The sequence below is a fragment of the Hyalella azteca genome, unplaced genomic scaffold, assembly GCF_000764305.2.
Source record: "Hyalella azteca isolate HAZT.00-mixed unplaced genomic scaffold, Hazt_2.0.2 contig5918, whole genome shotgun sequence".
Classification (NCBI taxonomy): domain Eukaryota; kingdom Metazoa; phylum Arthropoda; class Malacostraca; order Amphipoda; family Hyalellidae; genus Hyalella; species Hyalella azteca.
The window spans coordinates 116149-142645 of NW_025936095.1; the positions used below are offsets into that span (position 1 = coordinate 116149).

General features: G+C 38.8%; 1 protein-coding gene across 1 annotated transcript in view; it reads left to right on the top strand.

Annotated features, from left to right (window-relative positions):
• The window catches only part of LOC108670042 (alpha-mannosidase 2), a 47374-nt gene that overhangs the window by 3828 nt on the left and 17049 nt on the right, over positions 1 to 26497 (top strand). Inside the window, exon 2 of the mRNA XM_018157492.2 lies at positions 5681 to 5773. Coding sequence (XP_018012981.1) covers positions 5681 to 5773 — 93 coding nt within the window. The remainder of the gene's footprint in view (positions 1 to 5680; positions 5774 to 26497) is intronic.

Consider the following 26497-nt stretch of genomic DNA (forward strand, 5'->3'; position numbering starts at 1 on the left):
TTCTGAATAGAGATGATTGCGTCCGAAACTGTTTTTAAAAACGTGAATAAACTCAAAATTTTAAAATTCAAGATCAATATTTCGACTAGGTCGATGTCACTTACGTTAAAATATTAATAACGTATAATAAGCGCATTTTTGTAATATGAGTCGGAGTTTTCTGTACTGGGTTTGCACGATATTTCATTTTTCCACGTGGCCTCCTCTTTGTGTTGACGTTAGGCGGGGTTGTGTTGGTTGTCCGACATGACACAACCGAGGCGTGCCCCACCTTAGGACAGATCGCATTTCGCACCGTCAGGTTGTCTCCGTGTTTTTACTGCTTCCGATCGGTAGCGAACAAATATACTCAATGAAATCGTAAGCCTTGGGAAAACCTGATATCTATTATATGAAGAAATTGCAGTTGTTTTCCTGCTACTTAATCCATATTTTTGGGCCCACTGTGGAACAGTCGTCAAATTCATTTTCTTAAATTATGATTCAAATTACTTGGATATGTATAACGGATTTAAAATCTTAATTTAATGAGGAACTAAATTTTTTTGTGTGGCTGAACTATGCTAAATGCTTGGGTTAGCTCTTTGCATATTATCATCAAAGTCACATGATATTTAATAACGATTTTTCGAGAGTATAATGAGGCAAAATCCAGTCTGTTTTAACGATTGCTCTTGACTCACATCTCATGATCTACTTAAAAATTTGTATGGAAAATTTATGTTCGGATCATATCACAGGCGCTGGATAATTAACAGAGTTGGGAATTTCGGTTCCACCGTTCCAGTCGCCGGTGTATATTGTCTCCTGTAATACATAGGGCATTAAAATTCTGAATACAGATTTTTCACACATCCGAATGGATCCATAGAAATTTGGAAGTTGGGTCGGAACTACGGGGTTACAGAAATCATAAATACGTATTTTCCTGTGGTATATGCAGACTAACGTAGCTTCCTTCTATTTGATAGACCTTTCCATTTCGTTGGGCCGGTGAATTTGTTCCCCTTCAGAGAAGCACATTTGATGGCGCAATCTCGTAGAAATAAACGACCTATTGCATTTGTTTCAGCTTGTCGCTTATGGCCTCCACGTAACGACCTGTGGAAGGGGACAGCACTCTCGTTTGTTGCTCCTCCAACACGAGAAACTCAAAGCAGCGTGGCAGTTTATTGTGTCTTTGAGAGCGTCGTCGATTGCTTCAGTTGGTCGCTGTATGAAGCTATGTTCAGAGCAAACGTTTATTGTAACTGCAAGGGTTCGGCTGATGGCTTCAGTTGGTCGCTGTATGAAACTATTGGTCAGAGAAACTGTTTATTGTAACTGCGATGTCGGTTGATGGTTTCAGTTGCTCTGCCGGTGGTGGTATAGCAAGGTTTTAGCTCTACAACTACTCAGAAAAGCCACAGTTAGACTAGGTTTTCGTACAGACCTGAATATTTATATACCTGTGCAGTGTGCAATCTATACAGACCTGTGCCTCAGGCGGGCCATTGTGCATCGGTGTTACAGTACCGGAGTGTCATGCCTTGTTGTCACGCTACGCTGATGCTGCCCCTCATGCCTTGCTGTTATTCACACTGTGACGCTTTTTTCAGAAACTTCATAATTCCGAAATTTAGGATGTGTGTAAATTGGCTTTTTGCCAGAATAAGAATGCTAAATCTTTAATCGACAATAGAATAATAGGATTGCGTTGAATGAGAGTAAATTCCGTTGACACTAGCCACATGAACACTCCATCGCATGGGTACCACCGTACTACATAACTTTTTATACCTTTTAAGCCTCTCCGTCCCTGTATCCTCGTTCTATCTCGACAATCTCCTCCAAATGCACTTGCCTTGTTTCGGTGATACGGTCATCTGACATCGTTTAGGCGTCTCGAAAAAAGACACAAGAATTGTATGAAGGACCATTCAATTTTTTTTTATTTTAAAAAAAGTATTCGGGTAAAATCGTAATAAATAATTTCAATTCAATTGTTTTTAACGTATTCATGTTTTAAGTGGGAGCCACGGAATGCAAATGGTTTCGAGAACCAGTCACAAACGAACTCAATTTTTTTAGCAAAAGATTTTTACTGTTTAAAATTTTTGCTTGTAAATACTAGACATGCTGTAAACTGTTGCTCGATGTAGATTAGAACAGGTTACATATCTATTTAGGCACTTTATCGTGTGTATGGATGCAAAATTTGTTGGAGGTACCGAAAGAAGCTCGTTGATCCACGTTGTGGAAAGAAATGCTCTTAACCTTCATACAATTCATCATTGATTTTTTAATTTACTTGTTTTACAGCTACAACCATCCCAGTAGGGTTTAATGAAAGACAATATCTTTGCTTAGCCGTTGAAATCTTGATCAAATCCTCAACACAGGAAAGTGAAATATTGCTGTCAAAAATTTGTCCGCTTTGCCATGTGACGTACCATATATTAGTTTAAATTTTCTCGTGAACTTGATTGATTATCCATTATCATTATCTTTGATTTTTACTTATCCATTAATTGATCGTTACGTATAACAAGCCTCCCCAGTACTCAGACTTTCTCACCAACTGCAACTCTACTCCTGAATAAATATTTCAAAAATCTATACCCTACGACCAAAGCTATGATCATCGTATGGCCGTGTACCCGTATATCCCTGCGGAGGTGGCGGGGCTGTGCTCAGCTACACCAGGGCCTATACTTTCAAAAATGTCAAGTGATCGTAAGTTCATATCAGCCAATCATTGACGGCCTTTCAAGCAAAATCCGCCAATCATAGATAAGAAAATTGAGCGTAAGTACTTACGTTCACTTAACGAATTTTGAAAGTATGGCCCCAGGGCTAGTCGAAATCTCTGCAGAGAATGACACCTCTGATGGCGCTATGATGGCTTTAGCAGTGTAAAGTAAACTGATTCGAGGACTTAACTGTCTTTGGCGAGCCTGCATGGTGATGGCAAATCATGCTGCACAATTTCAATAGTGGAACATTTATTGGTTGTGTAATTCACAACGCTCTCCTTGACGGCATTCAGTCGCTATACACAAGGCCCAATCAGTTCAAGTCCCGGTGACAACTACCTATGGCAGTGTACGGAATTTTAATTCTACAAGGCTTGTAAATGAATGCCGAGAAGCTGACACAGGTCAGAGGGCAATTTAAAAAAAATTGCTTAGTTTGTAAATGCCAACGGTATTTTTATCATAAGGACGTTTCAATATTGACAGATGGTGAATTTTGTGATAATTTATCTGTTCAACTACGCCACAGATGCCGAAAATACTGTAGGAGACCTAAAGAGGCCCACGTGGATAAAAGTTTCGCTAAGTTTGGTGATGGGAAGATCGTGGCCTGGGGCATGTATTTGTGTGATACGAAATATCAGCACAGTACGAGGAAGATTATTAATGATCAATAGCTTAAAATATGAAATATTAGCTCAATTAGCTCAATATCAAGAGACATATCATTCGATTCGTAAGTAGGATATCTTCTGGAATCCCTTTTCTATTTTTCAGGGGTATTTTCTATAGACTTTTTAAATTTTCCCACATTTTTCCCCCTCCTCGTAGATTTTTCGATGTATAATCCAAACCATGTACGAATCAGAAAAAAATTCCTCTAGAGTCGCTATATGATCTTCACAAATCGAATGATTTGTCTCTCAATGCTGTAGCTTGGAAATCATCGGAGGAGATGGATTTTTATGATGGCGTTTTTGGAAATTTTACTACTTGAGGGCCGAGAGCTAAATAAGTAAAATTAATTTAAAAAGAGATAAAATGCCAAAAGAAATTTCTTGATACTGTAGCATCAGCTTCCTTATTTTCAATTACTTGAATTGAAGGTACCATCACACGTCTTTGTAGATTCTTGTCTAGTTAAACGCGAATAATAAGCTATAAATGTGATTTTTCTTATATACTTATTTATATTGATGGTCATTTTATAAAATTTCAAAACGGTCTTACGTAAAAAATATTGCATATACATCGCAATTCACGCAATTAATGAGTATAATTTTTTCACGTAATTAATTAATGAGTATAATTTTTTATTATAAATGTCTGCTATCATTGGTCAAGTCCATAAAAATTTCATCTGAGATTTGGGAATTGATCATTTAATCGATTTTTTATTTCTTCTGAGAATGCCGATTTTAATCATATATATGTTTTTATATTCCTAACGGTTCGTAAACTGCTTAAAAGTAAATTTTATTTACATTGCGCATGAAGAGTTTTGACCTACAAGTAAAACGCCCAACATAGGAAAAGCTTGTGCGTCATTCAAAATTTGGGCTAAAAGAGAGGTAAAAGAAATACTCTTGCTTGCATCATGCAGCGGTTTGTCTTGAATCCCAAGAAATGTTTGATGCAAATAATTTATAATTTTATTAATCTTTTCGTTATATGAGCCTATTCTATGTTGATACATTAACAGACCTTCGCTCTCTCTCCTCCACACTCTTTTCGTCCGTGAAGTTTGTTTTATAGGCTGGGACGGATCTGCTGCGCAAAAAATTCTTTTCCCGGCCCAGACAGTCAGATATCGGCCTCGCCATTAGATTATAATGGACGACATTTGCCTTTCAGCTTGCCTTAACTACCAGCACATCCAACGAGTTATGAACCATGAAATAAGTTTTTAGCTTCGACGGTGACGACAGAAGCTTTTGCGTAAAAAGGCTCAACTCGTCAAATACAAATAGACAAACTTTATCATAGAAATATCTATATGCTACAATTTTCATTGCAAAAATTCTTTTTCCGCTTTCTTTTAACATTGCAAGTTTTTCAATATATGAACCATAAAGACTAAATTGCTATTTGATTTCCGTGAGAATCGCAAGCACCGTCTGGCAGCTCCTCTGCTGCGATTACCTTTTCAGACCTCCAGGCTTGGAGCTTCTGCTATTGTTTCGCGGCACAGATTATTTTTATATTGTACGACCCTGCATGATGAAGAGGCGAATAAAAAGAAATGTTAACAGGACGAAAACGTCTTTTGAGATAGAATAATCACTCAGGGTGAAATGCTAATGAATTTAATTTTACATTGAAGTTGTAGTCTTAATTGTTCGAAGCTCCTGAGCTGGATTCTATTGTGCAGATTATGTTGTTAAAAATAATCACTTCTTCAACATTATTGTGAGGATATTCAAAATATTTACTCATTACTTGGCATTTCGTTCAAATAATTTTCGTAGGTTTAATTTTCGAAAATATGAACGCTAAAGAATGATGATAATTGTTTACATAACAATTATAATTATATCATATAAACATAATAATTGAGATTTTTTCTGTAAACATTTGCATAACTGCATTACAAAATCATGCTAATCACTGTTCCTGAAACCATCACAATAAAAGATTTTCAGATGGCAATGAATTAACAATTGCCCTAGCCTCACCTGACAATTACCCTAACCTAAATTGACAATTACCCTAACCTAACCTGACAATTACCCTAACCTCACCCGACAATTACCCTAACCTAACTTGACAATTACCCTAACCTAACCTGACAATTACCCTAACCTCACCCGACAATTACCCTAACACTGACAATTACCCTAACCTAACCTGCCAATTACCCTAACCTAACCTGACAATTACCCTAACCTCAACTGACAATTACCCCAACCAATTTGGTCGCTAACCATGAACATTGTGTTGCGCAGCCTGCATGGATGCGCGGCAGGGAGTACTGGGACACGAACTTCGAGAAGCGCTACCTCAAGCGTCGCGCCAAGTGGCAGAAGCTTCCTCTCAAGGTGAGACTCTTACACAATATATTACTATTAATAATTATGTTCTAGAGGTATTCATATTTCTGGTAACGTCAGGTTCGTTTATGGTCATATTGTATTTATTATGCAATATCTATTCATGGTTCTAAAATATCTGTGTAAGAAATGTTTTATTTTCATTGTACTATTCATCTGTCTTATTTTTGTTACACCAATTTGATATCCAAATTTTTTGTTTATGCTCAATAGGTAATTTTTAGATTCGTAGGTTTGAAAATTTTTTTTAAATTTTTTTGCTTCGCCTGCTACTTATCGAATCTATTATATATATTTCGTTCGGTCATCAGTTTTGTATTTTTCGACAGTGAAATATCGACTTGTGCCAATAATGTTTTGGCCTTTTTTAGTTTAATATCATCACTGAAATCTTTTAAACCCCATTCAAGATGAAAGTATCTGTTACTGTATTCATGGTTTTGCCGCAAAATATTTTGTTCTTTCTACAATGGTAAGTTTTTTGCTACTTTAAAATTATTGATGTCAGTCGAATGAAAAAAAAACGAACATTTTTAGTTTAAATGCGATTTGATTAAAATTTAGTTTTTTGCATTATGGCTTGATATTTATTACCGCTTTTGAAGTAATGATGTTTCAACATCTAAGATGTTTGTCGTACACAGCAGTCAAACTGCGTAGTCCTGAGCTCTGGGCCCACTCGACACGCAAGGAACTAATGAGCTTAATTTGATGCCACAACTTTCCTCAACGAGCCTCATAAAATGTCCTTACCTTAGTTAGCAAACTTACTAATGCGATTTCGCATATTTAGGATACTTTTGCACAAGCTCGCTCGCAAACATAGGCCCGAGAATGAGAGGCCTATGTTGAATGAGGGCCTATGTTGAATGAGGGCCTATGTTGAATGAGGGCCTATGTTGAATGAGGGCCTATGTTGAATGAGGGCCTATGTTGAATGAATATTGCAGTCATAATGATCCCTTTTCGATCATTTATACATATCACAATATTGCAGTCATAATGATCCCTTTTCGATCATTTATACATATCACAATGTTGCAGTCATAATGATCCATTTTAGTTCATTTACATATCACAATATTATAGTCACAATGCTCCATTTAGATCACTTTCATATTACAATTGCAGAATGCACCTATAAAAATAAAATGCAGCAGTGAAGTTCCATGCCATCTTGAACGAAATTTATTTCAATCTCTTGTTTATGATGCTGATAAATTTCTGTAATGATTCGATATCAAAAATTTACTGGGACTGCAAGATTATTTTCATTGCAAAGATACGACACGGTACTGATGCAAATTAATTTTTTTACATTCATGAATGATTTTACCAGAATACTAATTAAACTACGGAAGCATTTTTTAATTTTCAAACCCATGTTTCGATCATTCGATCATATCATTTACGCTACCTTTATGATTTAAGTCAACAATTATCTTTTATTTTTATCCTTGAGAGTGAACATCTTAAGTATTAAAAAGATCAATTTTATAAGGAATGCAGCGCGTAGAAAAGTTTCGCGCTTCAATATCGGACTATAAAATGCTCATCTCTGACCTTCCAGCTCGTGTGCGTGCCTCAAATTGCAATCGGTTCGGCGTTAGTGTTGAACCTGGGCAGGTTTTATCGATAATGGCGGTGCTGGAGCCGTGCTATATTGCCGCCTCACAGCCAGGTTATGAGAGAGCCTTATACTACTTCGACCGACAGTGCTTTGACCTCGTCCATCTCCGTGTGATTTATTATCTCTTTCGCCATTTCCATTTTATATATAATACGTGACGTTTCAACATAGAATTTAAATGTTATTCTTTCTTGGTATATTCGTCCTTTATTTTTCCCGACAGCTTGAAAAATATGCAGTACTCTGACTTTCAAATTGTAATGCACTTCCACCTTGGCGCGTTCAACTGATAGATGTTATCTACGATCTCTGCACTGCAGTACCAAATTCATCAGATTTCGCGTGCTTAACACCTGTTTTGAATTATGAATTCTGCGATAAATTCGTAAAAGAGAATTTGCTGGTTTCGGAATCGAACAATCGCCAATAGCCGTCCAGATTTGCGATGCCTTGAATAATCTAAGCCAATAATTTTCCAATTAATCTCTCCCGTGCGCCTGATTCTTGGTATGGAACCGACCAAATAGTGTAATATATAGTCTCACCTAAAATTTATAACGAAGTTACAATGATTGTCCCATTGCTTCGTTATTCTCTTTTCTAGTAGTCATGATGTAAAATTACTTTCAAACGCCTGTGAATAATATAATTAGACCGATTAGTCGTTCCCATGATGTAACTTTTTAATCTAATTTTCTTCAATTTTTAACGTATTCATATTTCAAGCGCACAATGCTAACGGATGAAGGAGGATGTTTATTTCCTTAGCCCGGCCAAATTTACCTTTCAAAAGGAATTGAACGCTGCAAGTTGTTAGAACGATATTCATTCATTGTTCTGATATATGAGAGTTATTACATGACCTGCTAAACTACTCTGCCGAGTGATTTTGCTTCTCTGGTTCAAGTTGACATTCTTTTCCACGTTAGGAAGTCAGTAATCTTCAGAAGGAGGCAGGTCATCGAGGCATTTATTCTGAATGCGTCTCGCGTATCGGCGTGTGGAGCGGACGCAAAGCGACATCGAATCCGTTATTTCGGGTCGTTCAAAAACTGAAGCTAATCCTTTATCGACCGCTAGCCACTGTCAAACTCTACATGGTTCTTTAGGTTCAGGCCGTGTAATATTTTACGACGGTTAATTCAACCGATTGCTAGGGATGCCGGGCTCGTTATAAATTATGTATGCGTGAAATCTGATGCATGCAATTTGTCCTCGCAGCCACCGGCTTGGTCCATGGCCACCATTGGGCCATCACCGAGTAATACGTCATAACGTGGCTGTCGTCAGGTTCATTTACGATTCATTTATGATGGTCGTGCAACCTGCAGAGAATATTATCAGAAGAAATATAGTGTGCAGATGATCTATACTGCAGGCTACAAATAAAATACCAACTTTGAATCACGTGCTAGAAAATATCCCGAATAAGTTTCCAGTCTTGCCAGTGCGCCAGTCTTGGTTGTGAGGGACTGCACTCTTAATGTTGCCAGACATTCGCTGTCTTACCGAGACATTGGAACTTCCCACGAGACCCGCAAGATGGACGAGGCGTGCGTCTTATTTGTTTCGGGCCCCTGAGCCTCGAAGCCGACACAAAGTTTGGGTCTTGGCTTCTTACGTTCATCCTTCTTGCGGCGACGTGCGAGCGCTGCCCTCCATTTGTGCTGCGCCGATGTCGCTCTCGCTCGACCGCGCTCTTATTTACTTCTGGACGCTTACACGTAGGTGAACTGTTGAGTATATACCGCCCATTACGATCAAAATAAGGTGCCTTGATAATTAATTATTAGCAGCAACTGGTGACACTCATGACCATACTCTTATTCGTTTTTTCATACTCTTATTTACTTCTGGACGCTTACATGTAAGTGAACTGTTGAGTATATACCGCCCATTACGATCAACAGAAGATGCTTTGATAATTAATTATTAATAGCGACAGATAAGATAACAACAAATTATTTGGACGAGAGGAGCGAGTTTTTTTCTTCTTTTCGTAGAGAAGAAAAGATCTTTCCAACGATTCAGCTAAATATTCACTTCACGAAAATTTTCACTTGAGAAATGAAGCTCTCTCTTCTCTGCTGGCTCACTTATTTATATGAACTATCATACATCCTCTTACTAGCTACTCAACTCGTACTCTATCGCGCCCTCAATTACATAAATATGTAAAATTTTAAATTACTACTTCATGAGAATGCCTTGTTCTCATTTTCGTACAATAATGAAATCGACAATACGACATGATTTTTATTTGACGTTGGTTGTTTAATTATCGGTGGGATTAGGATAAAATTACTTTCTTCATTTATTTATCTTCAACAAGAAAAATATTCCACATTAGTTTTACTTTGAAAGTAAAATGGGGGTAAATTTCGTTTCTCATTGTTTTAGTTTATAGAGCTGATGCAAGTCGAGTACAACCTGTCCTCCTGTGATTTATCCAAAGCTGTTACATGCTAAGTTACTTTCACTGATGTAATGAAGCTATTTGGAACCTTCAAATGTTGACACATTATGTTAATTCATATCACGGATATTCTTCTTTTCACTTCTCTGTCTACAAATCTCCTCTGCAGAACCCATGCCAGATTTGTTAGGAGTTTATTGATTCGCATGCTGCTTTGTATTCCAGTTTCATTCATGCTTCCATGACGTATATATTCATTGTTTACTCGTATCCCGCCTATTACATGTCTGACAAATGATTTTTCAATTTCTCGTATTCAATCTTCGTGTATTTTCAGCAATTCGATCTCTACGGCCTTAGATTCGAAAATTAGTGACAATACTTTAGTCTATATATATAAAGAGTTGAACGTGAGAGGCAATTGCAAACTAAAGTATATAATAATTAAGCTAACAAAGCCTACTTTGCTCTTGATTGATACTGAAGAAGTATTTCCTTGGGCGCCTCCAGCTTCATACACCTGCGATGTTGGAAGTCGAACGCGTGGACTGATCACTTTACTGGCAGCCTTTTCGCACTCCATATTTGACCATTAAATTTATGCCGCTCCTTGCAAAATTAGTCCACAAATTTCTACACATGAGACGATTTTCTTCAATCATGGAAATTTTTCTACTATTCTCGCAACTATTATTCGTGCGAGAAAGCCGATAATTTATAAGGTTCAGCTGCTGATCTTCGTGCAGCAGGTCACGCTATGCTTCCATCCTGCCCTATGCGCATCATTACCTGCTGATGCGATAAATCGAGCTAATTACTCACATAAAGTATAATTATCCCGTCATTACTCACTGACCTTATGGTTTCATAATCTGGGCGTCCTACCTGGGCATGGATTTTAATTAATGATCATGCGGAATGACGCTGAATTTAAGGACATGATTGATTTTTTGACGCTTGATCAGCTCGCTGCGCAGCGCCAAACTTCAATTGAACTTATTTCCAGCTAAAATATTCGCAAATACTCTGTATTATCTGTGTTATCAGTATTAGTCACCTTGCTTAAATGAAGGCGGAAAAATGCAGGTCGATGTACAAATGTGCATTTTTCGATAAATCTTGTGCGAATATTGTTGAGTAAACGGTTTATAAATTGATTTAAAATAAACTTTGAAATTATCATTTAAAATAATTTGTAATTGTCATTCCATGCGCATGTACCCGATTCAAGTCTGTTTAAACATTCCGTGTATTTATTTGGAGCTGAACTTTGAGAAATCATCCCCTATGTGTAAGCCATCGGTATAACGCTCTCAAGTAAAGACCAAGAAGTGCACAGCAATGTCGTTGCCGGAGACTTTACCTCTTCTGCTGCGGCATATCGCTTGACTTTCTTCATACAGTTGCATGATCGTCCTGCCAGTCCTCAAGTTCCACTACTTGCCACTAATAGTGAATTCCCCAGGCACGCCGTTCTCGTGTCTAAATATTAGTCTGGTGAGTGTGACAAGTCCGAGCCCTAGCTGTTGTCTCCGTCTCTCTACATGTAACGAACGCTGCACCAGCCACTCACATCTTGAAATAAACAAACCGTGCTGTAGGGAGCGGCCTTTTGAGGCTGATCATTGAATATATAAATAAACTCTGATTGTAGGTATTATTAATGCTTAATATGCTCACGGTCGTCTTACACAAAATCCTGCGTCGGTTAGATTGAAAGCCTCAAAAGTCTCCGGTACAGAAAAGCAGGTGTATTAATGTTTACGGAATACTTGAAGGTGTGGATAAAACTAAAAAGTTTGCGAGTATAAATATTTTTTTCAAATGAAAATAGATCTTGTTTTCAGTTTCATTATGAACCATTCTTGAGTCGTTCAAACTCGAACGAATGAAACCTCTCTGTTTGAAATATACATTATTATTATTATTATGACGTTAGTTGTGTGGTTATGTGGTTAACTCACTTAATGTGGTTAGTTATGTCATGAAGCCTGTAAATGTTAGTTTATTGTGAACAAACGCGCAAATTTTTGCCATCATTATTGGGCTACATTATTAAGCCTATCGCTCCATCGGCTGAGTTGTATGTGTTATGACTAGAAATTGCATCTGTAAAGACTTATTGAAGAATAAATTAAATTTTTTATCAACAATCTTAGTACCCCTTAATAAAATTAATTTTATCAACAATCTTAATAAGTGTTTCTTATTGAATTGCTTCATTATCTTGTCATGGTTGTGTGAAATTCTTAAAGGTGAGCTATAAATTTGATTCTCTCTTTCAGATTACTGAATCGTAAAGCAACATTTCCAGTCTACTGTGTAACATGAATGTAGGCTGTCGCATTTGCCACGTCGGTGTAGTGACCAGTCCTGGATAATTGAAATAACTATTACACTCATGTTGAGAACTCGAGCTACATGTCCCCGAAATTTTTTCTAGAAGATTTCTTTACCGAAGCATCGGCCTCTTTTAAGATTTTTTTTTTTTTGTGTCGGTCGCCATGACAGGTTATCTTCTCATGCTGTGCTACCTGTCGACATCAGTAGTATCAACAACATTTATATTTATCGTTACTATTTCTCTAGTGAACTGCACGGTAATGATCTTAGACCTCAGATTGCCACTAGTGTCACTCTCAATATTCAAGGACTCGTAGTGCATACAGTACGCTTTTTAAGGCCGCGCATCGACTCAACTGAGCAATTGCATACTGGCCTGCGAGGTCTTTGTGCTTTCGCACGGCAAAATAAATTGGTGAATTATTGGATGATATTTTCATCAAGCTTTTCACTGCACTCAGTGGACACACTGCACTCACATCAACATGCCATTTATGATGGTCTTGTAATTAATTTTTCATTACAATACATACCATCATTGCAGCCGTTGCGCTTTTTAAACCCTTACCTGCTGCTCAATTCTTATTCATGTGCGAAAATTTAAGCATTTGTTAAATTCAGCAAATAATAAGCGATTGATTATTTGTTGGCACAATTGATGCCGGTGCTCCATCGCACATGTCACACTGGCATTGCAATGCGTAGACTTAATTAATTTAACTCATTTTTAGTTAATACTTTTTCATGTAACTATTCCAGCAATATTAATTATGCAATAAAATGTTATAATCGGAAGGGCACCTGCAGAAGTGCTGATGTCAAAGTGTAAGGAAGACAGCTGTCCCGAAAATTTTCTCGTATTACTATTTGTGTAGCTTATGCCTCTTTATTGAGACGTCTTGTTCTATTCGCTTATTTTGTTCGTTCACTCTAACATTATGTCGTACTGTTTGCAATCATTATATGTTATGTGAAGTGTCGAATATGTCACCCACTTCTGTGTGCGTTCTTTTTTTTGTTATTTTGGTATACGTATAGGATATGTAGTAGGTACAGTAGTTTGCTTGTCTTAGCTCTCCTCGCTCGTCGTGGTAATATATTAAAATCTTTTTGCTTGTAGCTTTTAGGCAAGATACTCGACTCAACAGGTGTCGCCTGTAACATTAAGATGCTTAGCCTAAGTTTTAAATTCATTTTTGGGCTTCAGAGCAGATGTTGAGTGCGTAAGCTGCAAGCCTCACGACTCATCTTTATTCCGGCCACAGTGCGCGGCCCATCAGACCAACATTTTTCCTCTCGAGCCTCCTTTTTAGCGGCAGCGAGCAGGATTTTCTATTTGGGTGCTGATATTGCACTTAGAAGCCTGCTTGCCTGCCGCCGCTGCTTGACGCAGCAGGCTGCCCTTCTTTAAGGCTCTTCAAGAGGTGACCTGCTCGACGCTATAAATGTATACGGCGCAAGACTTACCACTTGTTTTATGACCTGCTTCAGGTGGTGTGTGTACAACAGACGGTTAAATTTTTTAAGGAAAAACTTGAAATTATGCAAATCTGCCAGAGGTGGCAAGTTCTTTAAATTTGTGATTAAATAATCTGCATTCCGCGCACTGTCTTCTTACGCCTGTATCGATTTCCCTTCCTGTATGAAGAACTTGGTGAGTAAGGACCTCATATCATTTATTGAGTGGAGCTTCTTGAAACCATTCATAACATAAGCATAAATTTACTTGCATTTATATGACTCAACTCAAATGATTTGATAATGAACACCGGACATTCATGAAAGAACTTCACACAATTATTACGAAAAATCGTATTCGGTCCAAATGGCTGTGTTCCAACTACTTGTGAATTAAGTTATAAACTCAAAATATTGAAATTATCAATTTAGGAAAAGTCACCCTGATTCTCTATTTTTACTGTAGTAGTACTGACAACTGGTACGACGGACTGCGACCAAGCGTCTCGTACGTCACCTCGTCGTGCCTGCAATATTTCGACGTTTCCGTTCTCTTTCTTCGTTGTTTTCCTCAGTTTCTAATGAGCGTTTACACGAAGACAGGCTTTAGGGCCGCTTCTTACCTGGGAAGTTCAGGCTGTACAGAGCTGGTGCTAAGTTACACAAATAAGAGGGTTTGTGTTGTGTTGTGTACTTCTTAGTAAGGTTCGTGTTGTGTAATTCCAAGGAAGGTTTGTGTTGTGTAATTCCAAGAAAGGTTTGTGTTGTGTAATTCCAAGGAAGGTTTGTGTCGTGTAATTCCAAGGAAGGTTTGTGTCGTGTAATTCCAAGGAAGGTTTATGTCGTGTAATTCCAAGGAAGGTTTGTGTTGTTTACATCCTAGAAAGTTTCTGTTGTGTTCATCCTAGGAAAGTTTCTGTTGTGTTCATCCTATGAATGTTTGTGTTGTGTATATCCTATAGGAAGTTTCGTGTTGTATGTATCCTAGGAAGGTTTAGTCTATGGTCGTCCTGTAAAGGCCTTTGTTATGTGCAATTTTACATCCTTGGAAGCTTTATGTTCTGTACATCCTAGAAAATTTTGTGTCCTGCAGGATGGCACCGCTGCTGCTGTATGTATGAGAGCAGCGAGGTCATTTTGTGGACACCAGCGCATTGCGCTGACGCTTTGTTCTAGGTTTTATGTGGTCTGCACGGCTCCGCTTTTAAACGAAAGACTCGGCCTGACGTTATCCTTTGTCTCTAGAAAACCTTGACTGGCACATAGTCAGGTGGTCACTGGAATACTGTGAGCCCACAGTTAATGCCTTGATAATTGTTGTATACTGGGTTATCTGGTAGCACCCTGCCAAGCTACAAGAACCGAAAGGACTTGTGCTGCATCTTCATGTCTCTTAATCCATGTTTTCCCGCATGATCAGATTCATGCTATTATTATTTTCACTACAATTACAATTCACTCTAAACTCTTTATTAGAAATCATTCATGAATATTAAAAGACGTGCACCATAAAAATAAAATCACAGTAGGTTATCCCGATGCCATTTTTGCGTGAAGAATAAGGCCTCTTACTTCAATAGTCACTTCATGTTCATTGCTCCAAGGCGGTTCATTGTTGTTGCATCAAATCATTGTTGGCATTGGAGGAAATGTTGTCTGCTTAAAAGATTTATTTTGCCCGAACTGTTATTGGACCATTAAGTTGATTCATCTTCAAGTTACGATGAACTTTCATTTTTTTATCCTGCAAAACACTTTCCTTAATTAAACTTCCACGCGCGTCTAATCCTACGCATATTCAAAAATATTTTTTCCTATTTTTTCCCTGTTATTAATGTCTACAGTTATTTCTGATTATCATACTTCAGTTCAATTTAAAAATTCTCTGAAAATATTTGCTTTCTTTTTACATTCGCACCTGACTTCAAGTCGGAGTCACTCGAGCGGGAAGAGACGTTAAAATGGCTGCTGCGAGCAACCACTCTGACATTTACTGTTTGTCGAATATTTCATACCCTGTTTATTTTTCCACTGATGACATTGTTCATTTAAACCGAATTGCGTAATAAGGTTATTCTCTCTAATCATTTTTTCTGCGCTTGTATTAAGTGATAAATGCTTCAAAGATTAGTTCTGTTTTAATTACGTCACGGGATGTTTATTTGTTACACATTTTGCGTTCGCTTCACTCAACGTGATTATCGTAGCTACACTATGCAGCTAGATTACAATCGACAACTAGTGAACATCAATCTTGTATGTGAGAGTTCAATATTCCCTTCGCAATTTAATTGAGCACAAACCCGGGAAAGCAGCAATGAGAATATTGCCTCTTCTTGATCATCAACTTGAGCTCTTCACGGCCAAGAGTGTTCCGAGCATCGTTTATTAGTTCTCTATCTTTGTTTAAATAAAGCCTTTTTGTGGTCAAGTCAGTTTTTTCTAGATACAAATTGAAGCAAAATTGAGGCGTGGTTCACAACACAGCATATTCAATACATTGCGTTGTAAACAATGCAGGCTTTTCGTAAGTCCTGCACAAGAAGAGATAATCCTGCACTACTTAATTACATTAATTCCTCCATTAATCGCATGTTTTGGTCATCATGTCTGACATCATAAGCAGGATGATGCATCATTGCATTCTCAATTTATGACGAACTGTTCTCAAAAATGGCAGCTTCATCTGGAATTGCGCAAGCTTGCTGTTAGTCACTCCATCTCTTGTGCAAATTACATCTCGCATTACTGCTGGAGACTCGGAAAAAGCCGCTTTCATTATTTAAAGTTGTTGCAGAAGTTTGGTTAACATGATACATGACTGGGTTTGAAGAGGGTTTTATTTTAGAGCCACCAGCATCAAAGCAAGAGAAAGGCTTTACGCGACTTGTTGTATCCGCTCCTATGTCGGAAATAATAATTTCTCCCTCCATATTTATTTGTAGAATAAATTCCTTTCAAAGCCTGGGAGTCGAGTTTATTGAGGGCGCTGCAATGGAGCGACGCATTCGTTTAAGGCATTTCGGGAATTCTCGCTCGTATTTGGCTCACCAAAAATCGCTCTGCTTCCGTAACGGCGTTTAAAATTCATAAATGCAATTGCCTCATTGCCAGTAGAATTTCCCTGTCCTGTTGTGTATTAAAATGATCATAGTAAATGTCAAGTGCCATGTTTATTGCACTGTCTTTAATGGTATCCTCTACTGCTTAGAATATTTATGTAGCCCCTGCGATTGCCTTGCAGAACTTGGGAGATAGTTGAATGCTGGTTGTTAAACCCGCAGACTTTATTCAAACTGTCCCTCGACTCAGTCATGGAAGTTCTCAGCAGATGAGCTACGACGCGCATAAACTAAGTATATTATTTCTCCTGTCGGCAATCAATTCAAACCTCCAATCTTCTCTACTTAAAGTGAGTTGGTAGAGATTCTGATGTAAAATTGTGGTAGTTCTGAGTTGCATTAAGCTATGCGCACTTCGTTCCTATCGAATATTAACTCTAATATTAACCATTATGAAGCATACTGAGATTTTTTCTATGTACATCGTGAACATAGACGGTTCTGAGCGTGAAATTTTCGTTATTATTTAAGATAATACGCAGATTAACGTCAAGAATGCGAACCAAACTTACCTTATTATTATTGACTTGTAATTTTTAAAGTGATTCAGAACATATATGTAGTACCTAAAACGACGCATAAAATAAAGAACGGCTTGGTAAACATCTTAGCAATCCATAAAAATCGTCTGTTGAGAGATGAACATCTTATGCCTTGCCGTGCTATGATTCTTCAAGTTGCTGCTGTCGATGAGGCGACATATAATATCTGCAACGTTGCATTTTTATTCATGTTAATTCCTCATTTAGTGAATGTTCTCGCGTCATGTTATTCGACGAAAGGAACTGGGTGCAAATTTAACGAATTAGTACATGTTACAGTCGTCAACTGCAGCAACGATGTACATTTATGAACGCCGTCAAAATAAAAAAACTGCGTTTTTTAATTTATGTAAGCAAATTGCATTCAATTCCTACACGCAAAATCCCCCTTAAAATATAATTTGATGAACGTTGGCAAATGAGGCAGTGTAGCCTGATTGTTGATTTGATATTTGCTAAAGTACATGCTGATAATTCATCTATTTATTCCGTGTATTATCTAACTTGTGAATTCATTAAAATACCCAACCATCGTTTCGCATATAATTGCTACCACTTAGTTTCATTTTGTTAGCTTTTTTTTTCAACTTCATCCTTGAACGTTGTGCTTGTTCCAGCAAGAATACTTCATGCGTATTTCTCAGCTGAACATTAATATAAAGTGAAATTGAGCAATAAAGGTGGAAATGCTAGGAGCTTGTGCCTGAAATATTTAATTAGGTTAGCTGCTCAGTATTCCAGAGCGCGCCATGAACTGCGACGCGGACCGGCGCTACCACCACGACACTCGTATGTCGTCCTGTCCCTGGTCGCCGCGGCTTGCCACGCATATTAAAATTTCCTCAATATCATCGCCCTTGAGGTTTTCTTCCACGAAAAAACTACCGCGAAAAGTTCCAATTTCTGGGCACGATCGTCTTTCCGCCAATAGACATTCATGCGGGTGATGTTGTCCCTCCAACGAGAATGTTGCGCGTTCGTTTAACGGCGAGCGAGAACGAACGACCGATCGATCGAGTGCGGCGGAGACTGATCGTAGTTGCCCGGCGCTAAATTCGGGCTTCTTCTTTAATTTCCGTTGGGCATCGCCATGGCTGGAAACTGCCGATCGACCGACAATGCAAGTTCGTTGCGTGTTTTGCAAATTGAACACATTTCACGTTGATGGAATTGCTCACCGTTCGTGGCGTGTTTTGCACTAAGTCATGACCACGCGACTTGACACTATCCGACTATGAGTGCCATATGCTTCCATCAAATGCGCATTGTTTGTTTTTCTTCTCATTTGGTACTGGTGGAAGTTGTTTGCTGATAGTTGAAATGAATGTGCGATCCTAAGCAAACTATTAATTGTACAAACTATTAATTGCGGATTCATTTTTAGAGTTCTTTTTTTTAACTGAATCATTCCTCAGCGAATTATGTACGTGTTATAGTTTTTTCATTAAATTCCGTTCTACTAACAAAACTTAAACTTCAGAAATGAGATCCCTGCGGTAGCATCTGTTTTGGGCTCCATTAAATATAACATATGTTACACTATCCGTGTTCCCAGCAGATACTGATTTCTCAATTCAATTTTAAACATAAGAAAACTTCATTTTGTTTATTTCAACTTTTTGACGTTGAAAAGCTCATTTTGTCGATGAAAATTTTTACTTTTTGTTAGTTAGTGCTGATGTGGGACGTGAAATGGATATTAAAAAAACGTACATGATGATTTTTTTTCTAATATATAGTTGTACTCTATTGACAATTGGAATAAGGGGTGTCGCTGAAACCATCCACCTTCACACTGCGCGTCCCTCGGCCACCAAATATTAACTTAAGCATCACTATCATTTATATCCGAATTCATGCTTTCTTTCTACGAATGTAAACAAACTTAACTAAATGAAAAATCTGTATTTCTGATAGATAACACTAGTTTTTCAATCCCGTGACGATTTATCATTTGAGGTACTCCCATTAAGAGAGCGGTAACTGAAATGTCGGATCTCACTTCATCGAATTCTTTGCATTTTGATTTGTCTGTTATACGCGTTTGAAATAATATAAAAATCGCGTCTTTATACTTGACAATGAAACTTTGACGCGTAAGGGGTCAATGGCGTATTCCGAAATTGTGATTCATATCCGTCCCATCAATCATGTACTGTCAGACTTGCTTTGTACATTTATCCATCAATGGATAAAAAGTTTAAAGAAAATAGTCCACTCGTGGTCATTCCTTAATTATTAACTGATTAGCATTATCTCTTCTGTTCTTTGGCATAGTTTTTGAATCATAATTAGCGTATTGGACTGTATAACTAATTTAGAAAGTTAATAAAGCACTGAAGACTTTCAAAGTTCAAAACGTGATCATTTGCAGAATAGCCACAGTAGAAGTATTATTATCCCGTGCATAGTTACCGAGTATTCTTCAGTATATTAAACGACTTTTACATCACGTGTATAAATAAGAAGTCAATGTGCCTTATAATGTAAGTAAAAGTGTCATATAATGAACATGGATGAAAAGTAAGCCATGCTCACAGAGATAAGAATTGTGGCCCTGATCTCATACTCGCTGGATTATTGGACAAACCCTTACCATAAGAATGAAGTGGCGTTTGCAGGGATTTTGATGATACCACCTCATTCTTCGCGTTTCGTTCGCGTTTCATTCTTCACGTTTCGATACCACCTCAACTTTCGTTTCACTGAAAGTTCTTTTGAACTTTCAGTGTTACACAAAATGAAGGATATTGGATTGACTTTGTATATTAAAAGCGTATTTTTAAATCAAACTATATTTCTTTTGAACTTTCATTTGGCTTTGGGAAAATGTGTGTCTGGAACATCAATATATTTTAGTCTCTCGAAAGATTTAGAACGCACTTCAACAGCGACGAGAAGTCAGAATATCCAGGGTACGGTCGTATCAAGAAATATTGAGCTCGTAGCGACCAAGTTCCGCTTTAATAGAGCGACTCCTGAACTTTTCCTCATGTCCTCTCGTATTTATAGAAAGTAAGAGCCTACTCCTCTTCTTTCGTTCTAATACTTTCTGATTATTATGTGTTTTAATGGTGCATTTTTCTAACATGTTCTCATCATTTTATAATTTTTTTCTTTAACGAAACCTGTCATTGCATTTTTTCACCTGAAATAGAAAAAAGTATCATTTATCTCATAGAAACGTGGAATCCCAAGCAATAAAGCAAAGTTTAGAGTATGAAATTTATTTAACATTTTTTGCTTTCTAATATATGTTGAAAATTATATTAGTATTCCAATAAACAGTATAGCATATTATTGTGTTTCGTAGTATACTTTGTTTCGTAGCGTAACCGTCGTAGTGTAATCTCTGACCGCTTCGCTGATGGTGTGCCTGAGACTCGGTTTCCTGATGATTGACTTTTAAGTTCATACGCGTGCCACGAAAATCCCTCTGGTTTAGCAGGTCCTGAGGGTCGGTATGTCCTGAGGGTCCGTATGTTCTTGGTTGACTTAAGTCCTGCCACCGAGACGAGCAGTGAAATTTTACAGTCGCGGCAGCTCCTGATTTGGATTACCAGAAGCTGGGGCGACTCTAAATGTTGTTACGGTAACAATTACGGAGGATTTCCTTCCCCTGTAAGCTGCTCACAGCTACTGATGCTTCTTCGACGAAGTTCAAAAACTTCGTTGAGGCTGACTGTCCGGCTGCATATCAAAATGAATTATTATGTTTTATTTTTCAAAATTAGGATATCTTCTTGGAAAATTTCCTTACACGAAATTGATTAGGCTACGAACTTGAGCAAAATCTTTTACAATTCGGAAGCGGGTTTACAATGAAATGACTTAAGAGTAAGGACTCTCATTAGGAAGTTTTAAATTTAACCGGACGAACTTGGAGAGTTTTATCGCTTAGTTCACTCGACTCCGACTAGAAGTTGAGTATAATTTCCATAATTAGGCATTACCGCTGACTAATTTATTTTAGCTACGTTTCTGTACGAACTTGAATCACAATCAGTCGCATGAATCTCCAACACTTGCAAGCGTCCAATTATTTGGTGCGTACAGACCATTTTATGGCGTACACATATCGTAGTATAATTTTGAAATAAATGTGCCTCCTATTCTGGTGCTTTGCAGAACTCTTCGAAATTAACGCAAGTGAGTGCGATCTACACACAAACGTATACTGCCTTCGTTACGGAACATATCTCGTCCAGTTTAATTCCAGTTACTGTTGATACGCATCAGTTTCAAATTTCTGGGGAATTACTAGGGTGTCGGAAATATTACAATGAAGCATCACCGAAGAATCAAGTTCGACTACCGAACGAATATTTGGACCGAACGAATATTTGGAACACATCGCCCAGCTGATGTAATACACTGGATGCTGCGAGGCATAGCTACTGATTACACTGCCACGCCTGTTACGTCATCCACAGTCTGGCGCCTGACATCTGATCTTCACTGCGTGGGGGAAAGGCCAGGGCTGGAGTGGCGTAGATCTGGCAGGAGGGCGTAGGTCATGGCAAGAGTGGCATAGGCCAGGCAAGAGAGGCGTAGGCCAAGTAGAAATAACCTAGGCCCGGAGGTACTTCTAAGGCCCCTTTCACACAGGGCAGTAAATACTGCCAGCGTCCGACAGTATTTACTGCCGAACCTTAGCGGACATACGAAATGTGTACTGCTGTTCACACACGACTGCTTTTACTGCGGCGTAGAACTTGACGCCTGACGTCAGCGTCTGTCCTGCTAAAACTGCGGCAGTAGATTTGTCGCGCAGTTTAGCTTGCAATGGTATTCAATGTAATCTTTCACACTGGGCGGTTTTTTGACGCCAGATCCCAGCAGACAGTGGGGCCGTATTTTAGTACATAAATATTGTTACATAAACATAAAGATATACATTGTTAAATATATATTTCCTTGAAGTGATAGAGATATATTTTATAAAAGATATATTTTCCATAAAATATATAGGTATTTCCATAGAGATGTATTTACATCATTCTCACATAGATATATACAGTATTTCATAAAGAAATATTGTTACATAAACATAGAGATGGACTGATGAAGCATAAAGCACTGCAAGACTGATAGATCCCAGCAGTAAAAAGCGCCTCGTGTGAAAGATTGCGCAGTAAATACTGCCGCGGCATTTTTGACGCGGCAGTATCTACTGCCCTGTGTGAAAGGGGCCTAAGTTGTACCAGTATAAGTGGCGTTGGCAAGGCAAGAGTGGTGTGAGCAAGGCAGTACTGGCACAAACCAGGCTCTGGAGAGGTGCAATGGCGGCATAGACGAGGCTTTGACGGCTTAAGAAGACCTGGAGTACATTAGACGAAGCAGAACTGATGGAGACGATGCCTCGCGACCAAATACGAGGTAGAAATGAGGGAGACGAGGCAGCAGAGGGTGTGTTGAGGCAGAAGTGAGGCACATCACGCTCGTCATTACCTAACTTCGTAGCTTCCTCATCACTGCGGCTGCCCCAAGCTGTACTCTGTTTTGCCGTCCTGTAATTCCGCGCTCGGCGATGAGTCAGAATTTGTCAAATCTCTGACGTGTTGTGAGTGCCCCTCTAACTTTCACTACCTGCGAACTTGCAGGTAGTCAGGAAACCAATTCTTCAAGTTGGTCGATAACAGAATGCAACAAGTCGGCGAGGCTTCATTTTCACGATCCTCGCTTACTTGCTGTACTGATTTTCGCCTTGGCTTTCATGCACTGTGGCACAAGGAAGTTTTTGAAATGATGTGCCCTCAAGTTAAGCTTCACTCATCACATTAATTAGCGTTGATCGCATCGTTTACTTTTACTGACTATATCTACCCTTCTTTCAATTCCATAAACTTTGTGAACTTCTGTATTGAAACCTTTTCATAACGAAAATTTTCACTTGTATACAAACGATATTTTTCCCGTTGCGAATTTCCTGTTCCTCGGCTGACTAAGAATATCTAACGTGAATATCCTGCCCGTATTCTTCGGTTTTAAGTATTTCCATGTGTCGCAATTCCGCCACAATTTCACGGACTTCCATTAAGGACTTAAGGATCCTAATGGTCCTAAGTGTGTTCGTGTCATGGAGACCCAACTTCTTAAGTGCCGCTATAATTGCCCATTATCCCGGTTAGAGATGTGCTGACCTGAGCCCCCCAATAAATAATAAACTGTCTGACCCGTGGAAAGATTAGCGCTGGATCTTGACTAAACGGAGTTTCTTGTCCGGCAAGAGTGCGGCCATAACCATAAATTTATTCATATTAGCCTCAACATCTTGCCAATGGCCCATCTATGAGTGGCTCCATCCTGGGGAATTTTTATCGATCTGATGATGCAGAAACTGTTGAACTGAAATGCTGGCCTAAAAACCTTCATGAGAATAGATACAAATATCACGGTGCGGTACGGTACCGTGGTATAAATACAAGTATCAAGTTAGATCACTATAAAATCTACGCAAGTTTCGTACAAGGCTTTAATACGCACTAGAAGATACTTTTTCCACATTAGGCTTTTCAATTACTTATAAGTTTCTTTAGTCATTATATCTTTATTTTAAGAATTTTATAGGACGCTTCAAGCTTTATTCTACGAGCATTGTCTTTTTGTATCCACTTTTGTATGCCTCCAGTTAGTGAACTGTGGACTTGATCCCGCACGGATACAGAGGCCATCTAATATGCCACAACCCACGTCCACTCAGCCTGATGAAACACGTCCGTGTGACTTGCCCTCTCGTTAGTTCCTACCCTCACCTCCCTGCCCTCACCTCCCTGCCCTCACCTCCCTGCCCTCACCTCCCCTGCCCTCACCTCCCTGCCCTCACCTCCCTGCCCTCACCTCCCTGCCCTCTCCTCCCTGCCCCGGATATAGCACGTGTTTAAATTCTCAGGATTAGAATTTTCCAAATTATGCTTGCAAGGAATTTTGGCTGATTTTTGACCGTTATTTTCGTTATTTTTTTCCACTAATTGAAGAGCATTCCAATGGCAGGATTTATTTTCAAAGTGCTTCAGATATTAATGCCGGTTCCTTCGGGCATAATGCAGACGGTAACAACTTACCAAGGCTATTCGTTTTAGTTTCGGACTTCCCTCTTTTCCTCTGCTTGCTTTTCGTTCATTGCGTTTCGTGTCTGAAAATTGTAACTGTTGCCACACCATTGACCAGGAGATGCTGCCGGCTTAATGTGCTTGGCCACCAAACGGGCGATGGAGCTGAGCGTTAACTATAAGGCGGCTGGTCTCCTGCATACCCAGCATTTCCAGCATCATATTTCGGTTAGCCCTCGTATAGCCGTGACTGGCGCTTGCCACACGCTGCGGCGCGCGCTGGAGCGCCTCAATTAGCGAGGTCTTGCGAGAGCCAACCTCAAACTTTGGCTTCTGTGAGTAATGGGATGCTCATTTTCTTATCGTAAGATTTAATGAGCTTTCGAGGCTCTGAGGAGAGACTTGGTTGCCTTGAAGACCGCCTAAGACTTTGCACGGCAGCTCGACGCTGAGCCTCCATAATTTAGACAGCTTTTCTGCCTGAGTATCCATCGTGAATTGCACTCTACCCAATTGAATCCCGTCATTGTAGATATTCTTGCAGCGCATCTAAATGATCTCATCCAGTTTTTTGGTTCCGGGAATAATCAATCACGGCCGAACTCTTTGCTTGAGATTGTTAAATTGAAATTCTCCTCCAAGGTTGGGCGAGATGAATCCACATTTTACGGCACGTCTTTGACACTGCTATATTTTAGGATCAAGTTTTTAGCTTTCCGGGGTTTATTAGTCTACGACGTTACCGTCGCACTTTATTACAATAAAACATCACCACACGTGTTAATTCTCTATAAGGTTACCGATGTAGTCTAATGTTAGATTTAAAAGCCGTGAATTCCTTTTCTCCTTTTTTATCCTCTAAAAGTAATTTTTAGAATTAAATCTAGGGGGAATTAGGGATTTAATAAATTTTTAACGTAGTCGAAGCCGCCTGATACTTATAACGAATGAATCTGTAATTATTTCTAATCGAAATTGATTAACTAATTCATCAATTCTATCAGTTGCAAGATGGTTTCAATTAAATTAACGTTTGTGTAGTAAAAATAAGTCCGCATGACAACGAAGGAGTTCAGTATGAGTCTGTTGGGGGCGCTTGACGTGACCAATGATCACTACACGTGTGTTCCAGGCACCAAGAGCGCTTAATTATAAGTTCGGCTCGTCACGTTAATCAGGTTTCATGCCACAGATCCAATGCCTTACTGTGTTAATTGAACTCATTTAACCGTTTGCTTGTAAAGGATTCATCTCTGTTATTGAGTTCATTGCATTAATATTATTTGAGAGACTTTCCTAGTAAATAATAAATAGCTTGATTTGGCTTCCTTAACCATTGCACTCATTATCGTGATAATGGAAAGGTGCCTCATAAATATACATCTCTAATTAATCTCTAATTAATTAAGGCTTCTTTTTCAATGCAATATACAGTAGAGTACAGTTTTCAATGCAATATACAGGTAGGTGTTTCAAAATTTCCCGAGCGTGCTAGATTTGATGTAAGATCTCAAAATATCCCGTCCTATGTTTTCGTTATCTTCTTATTTTCTACAAATGACATGAATTTATTTTAACTTCAACATTATATACTAATAGTGTTATCCGATTTAAGGGGACCGACTACCCTAAAATTTTCAATTATGGCGTTTTCCGGTTTTTGTGCTCATCTTAAAGCTTAGTTTTTGACGCATCCAACCGTACCAGAATCATCCCTCTACGTCGAAAAATGATTTCGTAACAGCCCCCCGAAGGGAGGGAGTTTTTAGAGCCCTTCAGTAAAGCCTATGGGATTAATTAGAAGGGTGGACACACTAAAAAGGAACAGGCCTTAACAAATTCCTAAGGCATTAATTACGGGGCATGACTTGATATACTGCCAGATGCAGCCAGGTCTTTCAGTGCCCATCATGACAGCGAGGTGAAAGGTGTGCAGCCACTCGCTCTATGCCTTCCTCACTTAGTTTTAAGGCTTGGTTGCGGGTATGTTGGCTACGTTACGACTCTTTTACGTCATTTTACGTGCCGCCCGGCAGTTTTTTGGGCGTCCTGAAAACCTCCGATTGGTTGCACGGCAAACCTATCTCCTCCTACAGTTTTCAAGCTACAGCAATGAGACATATACCATTCGATTCGTAAAGACCATACC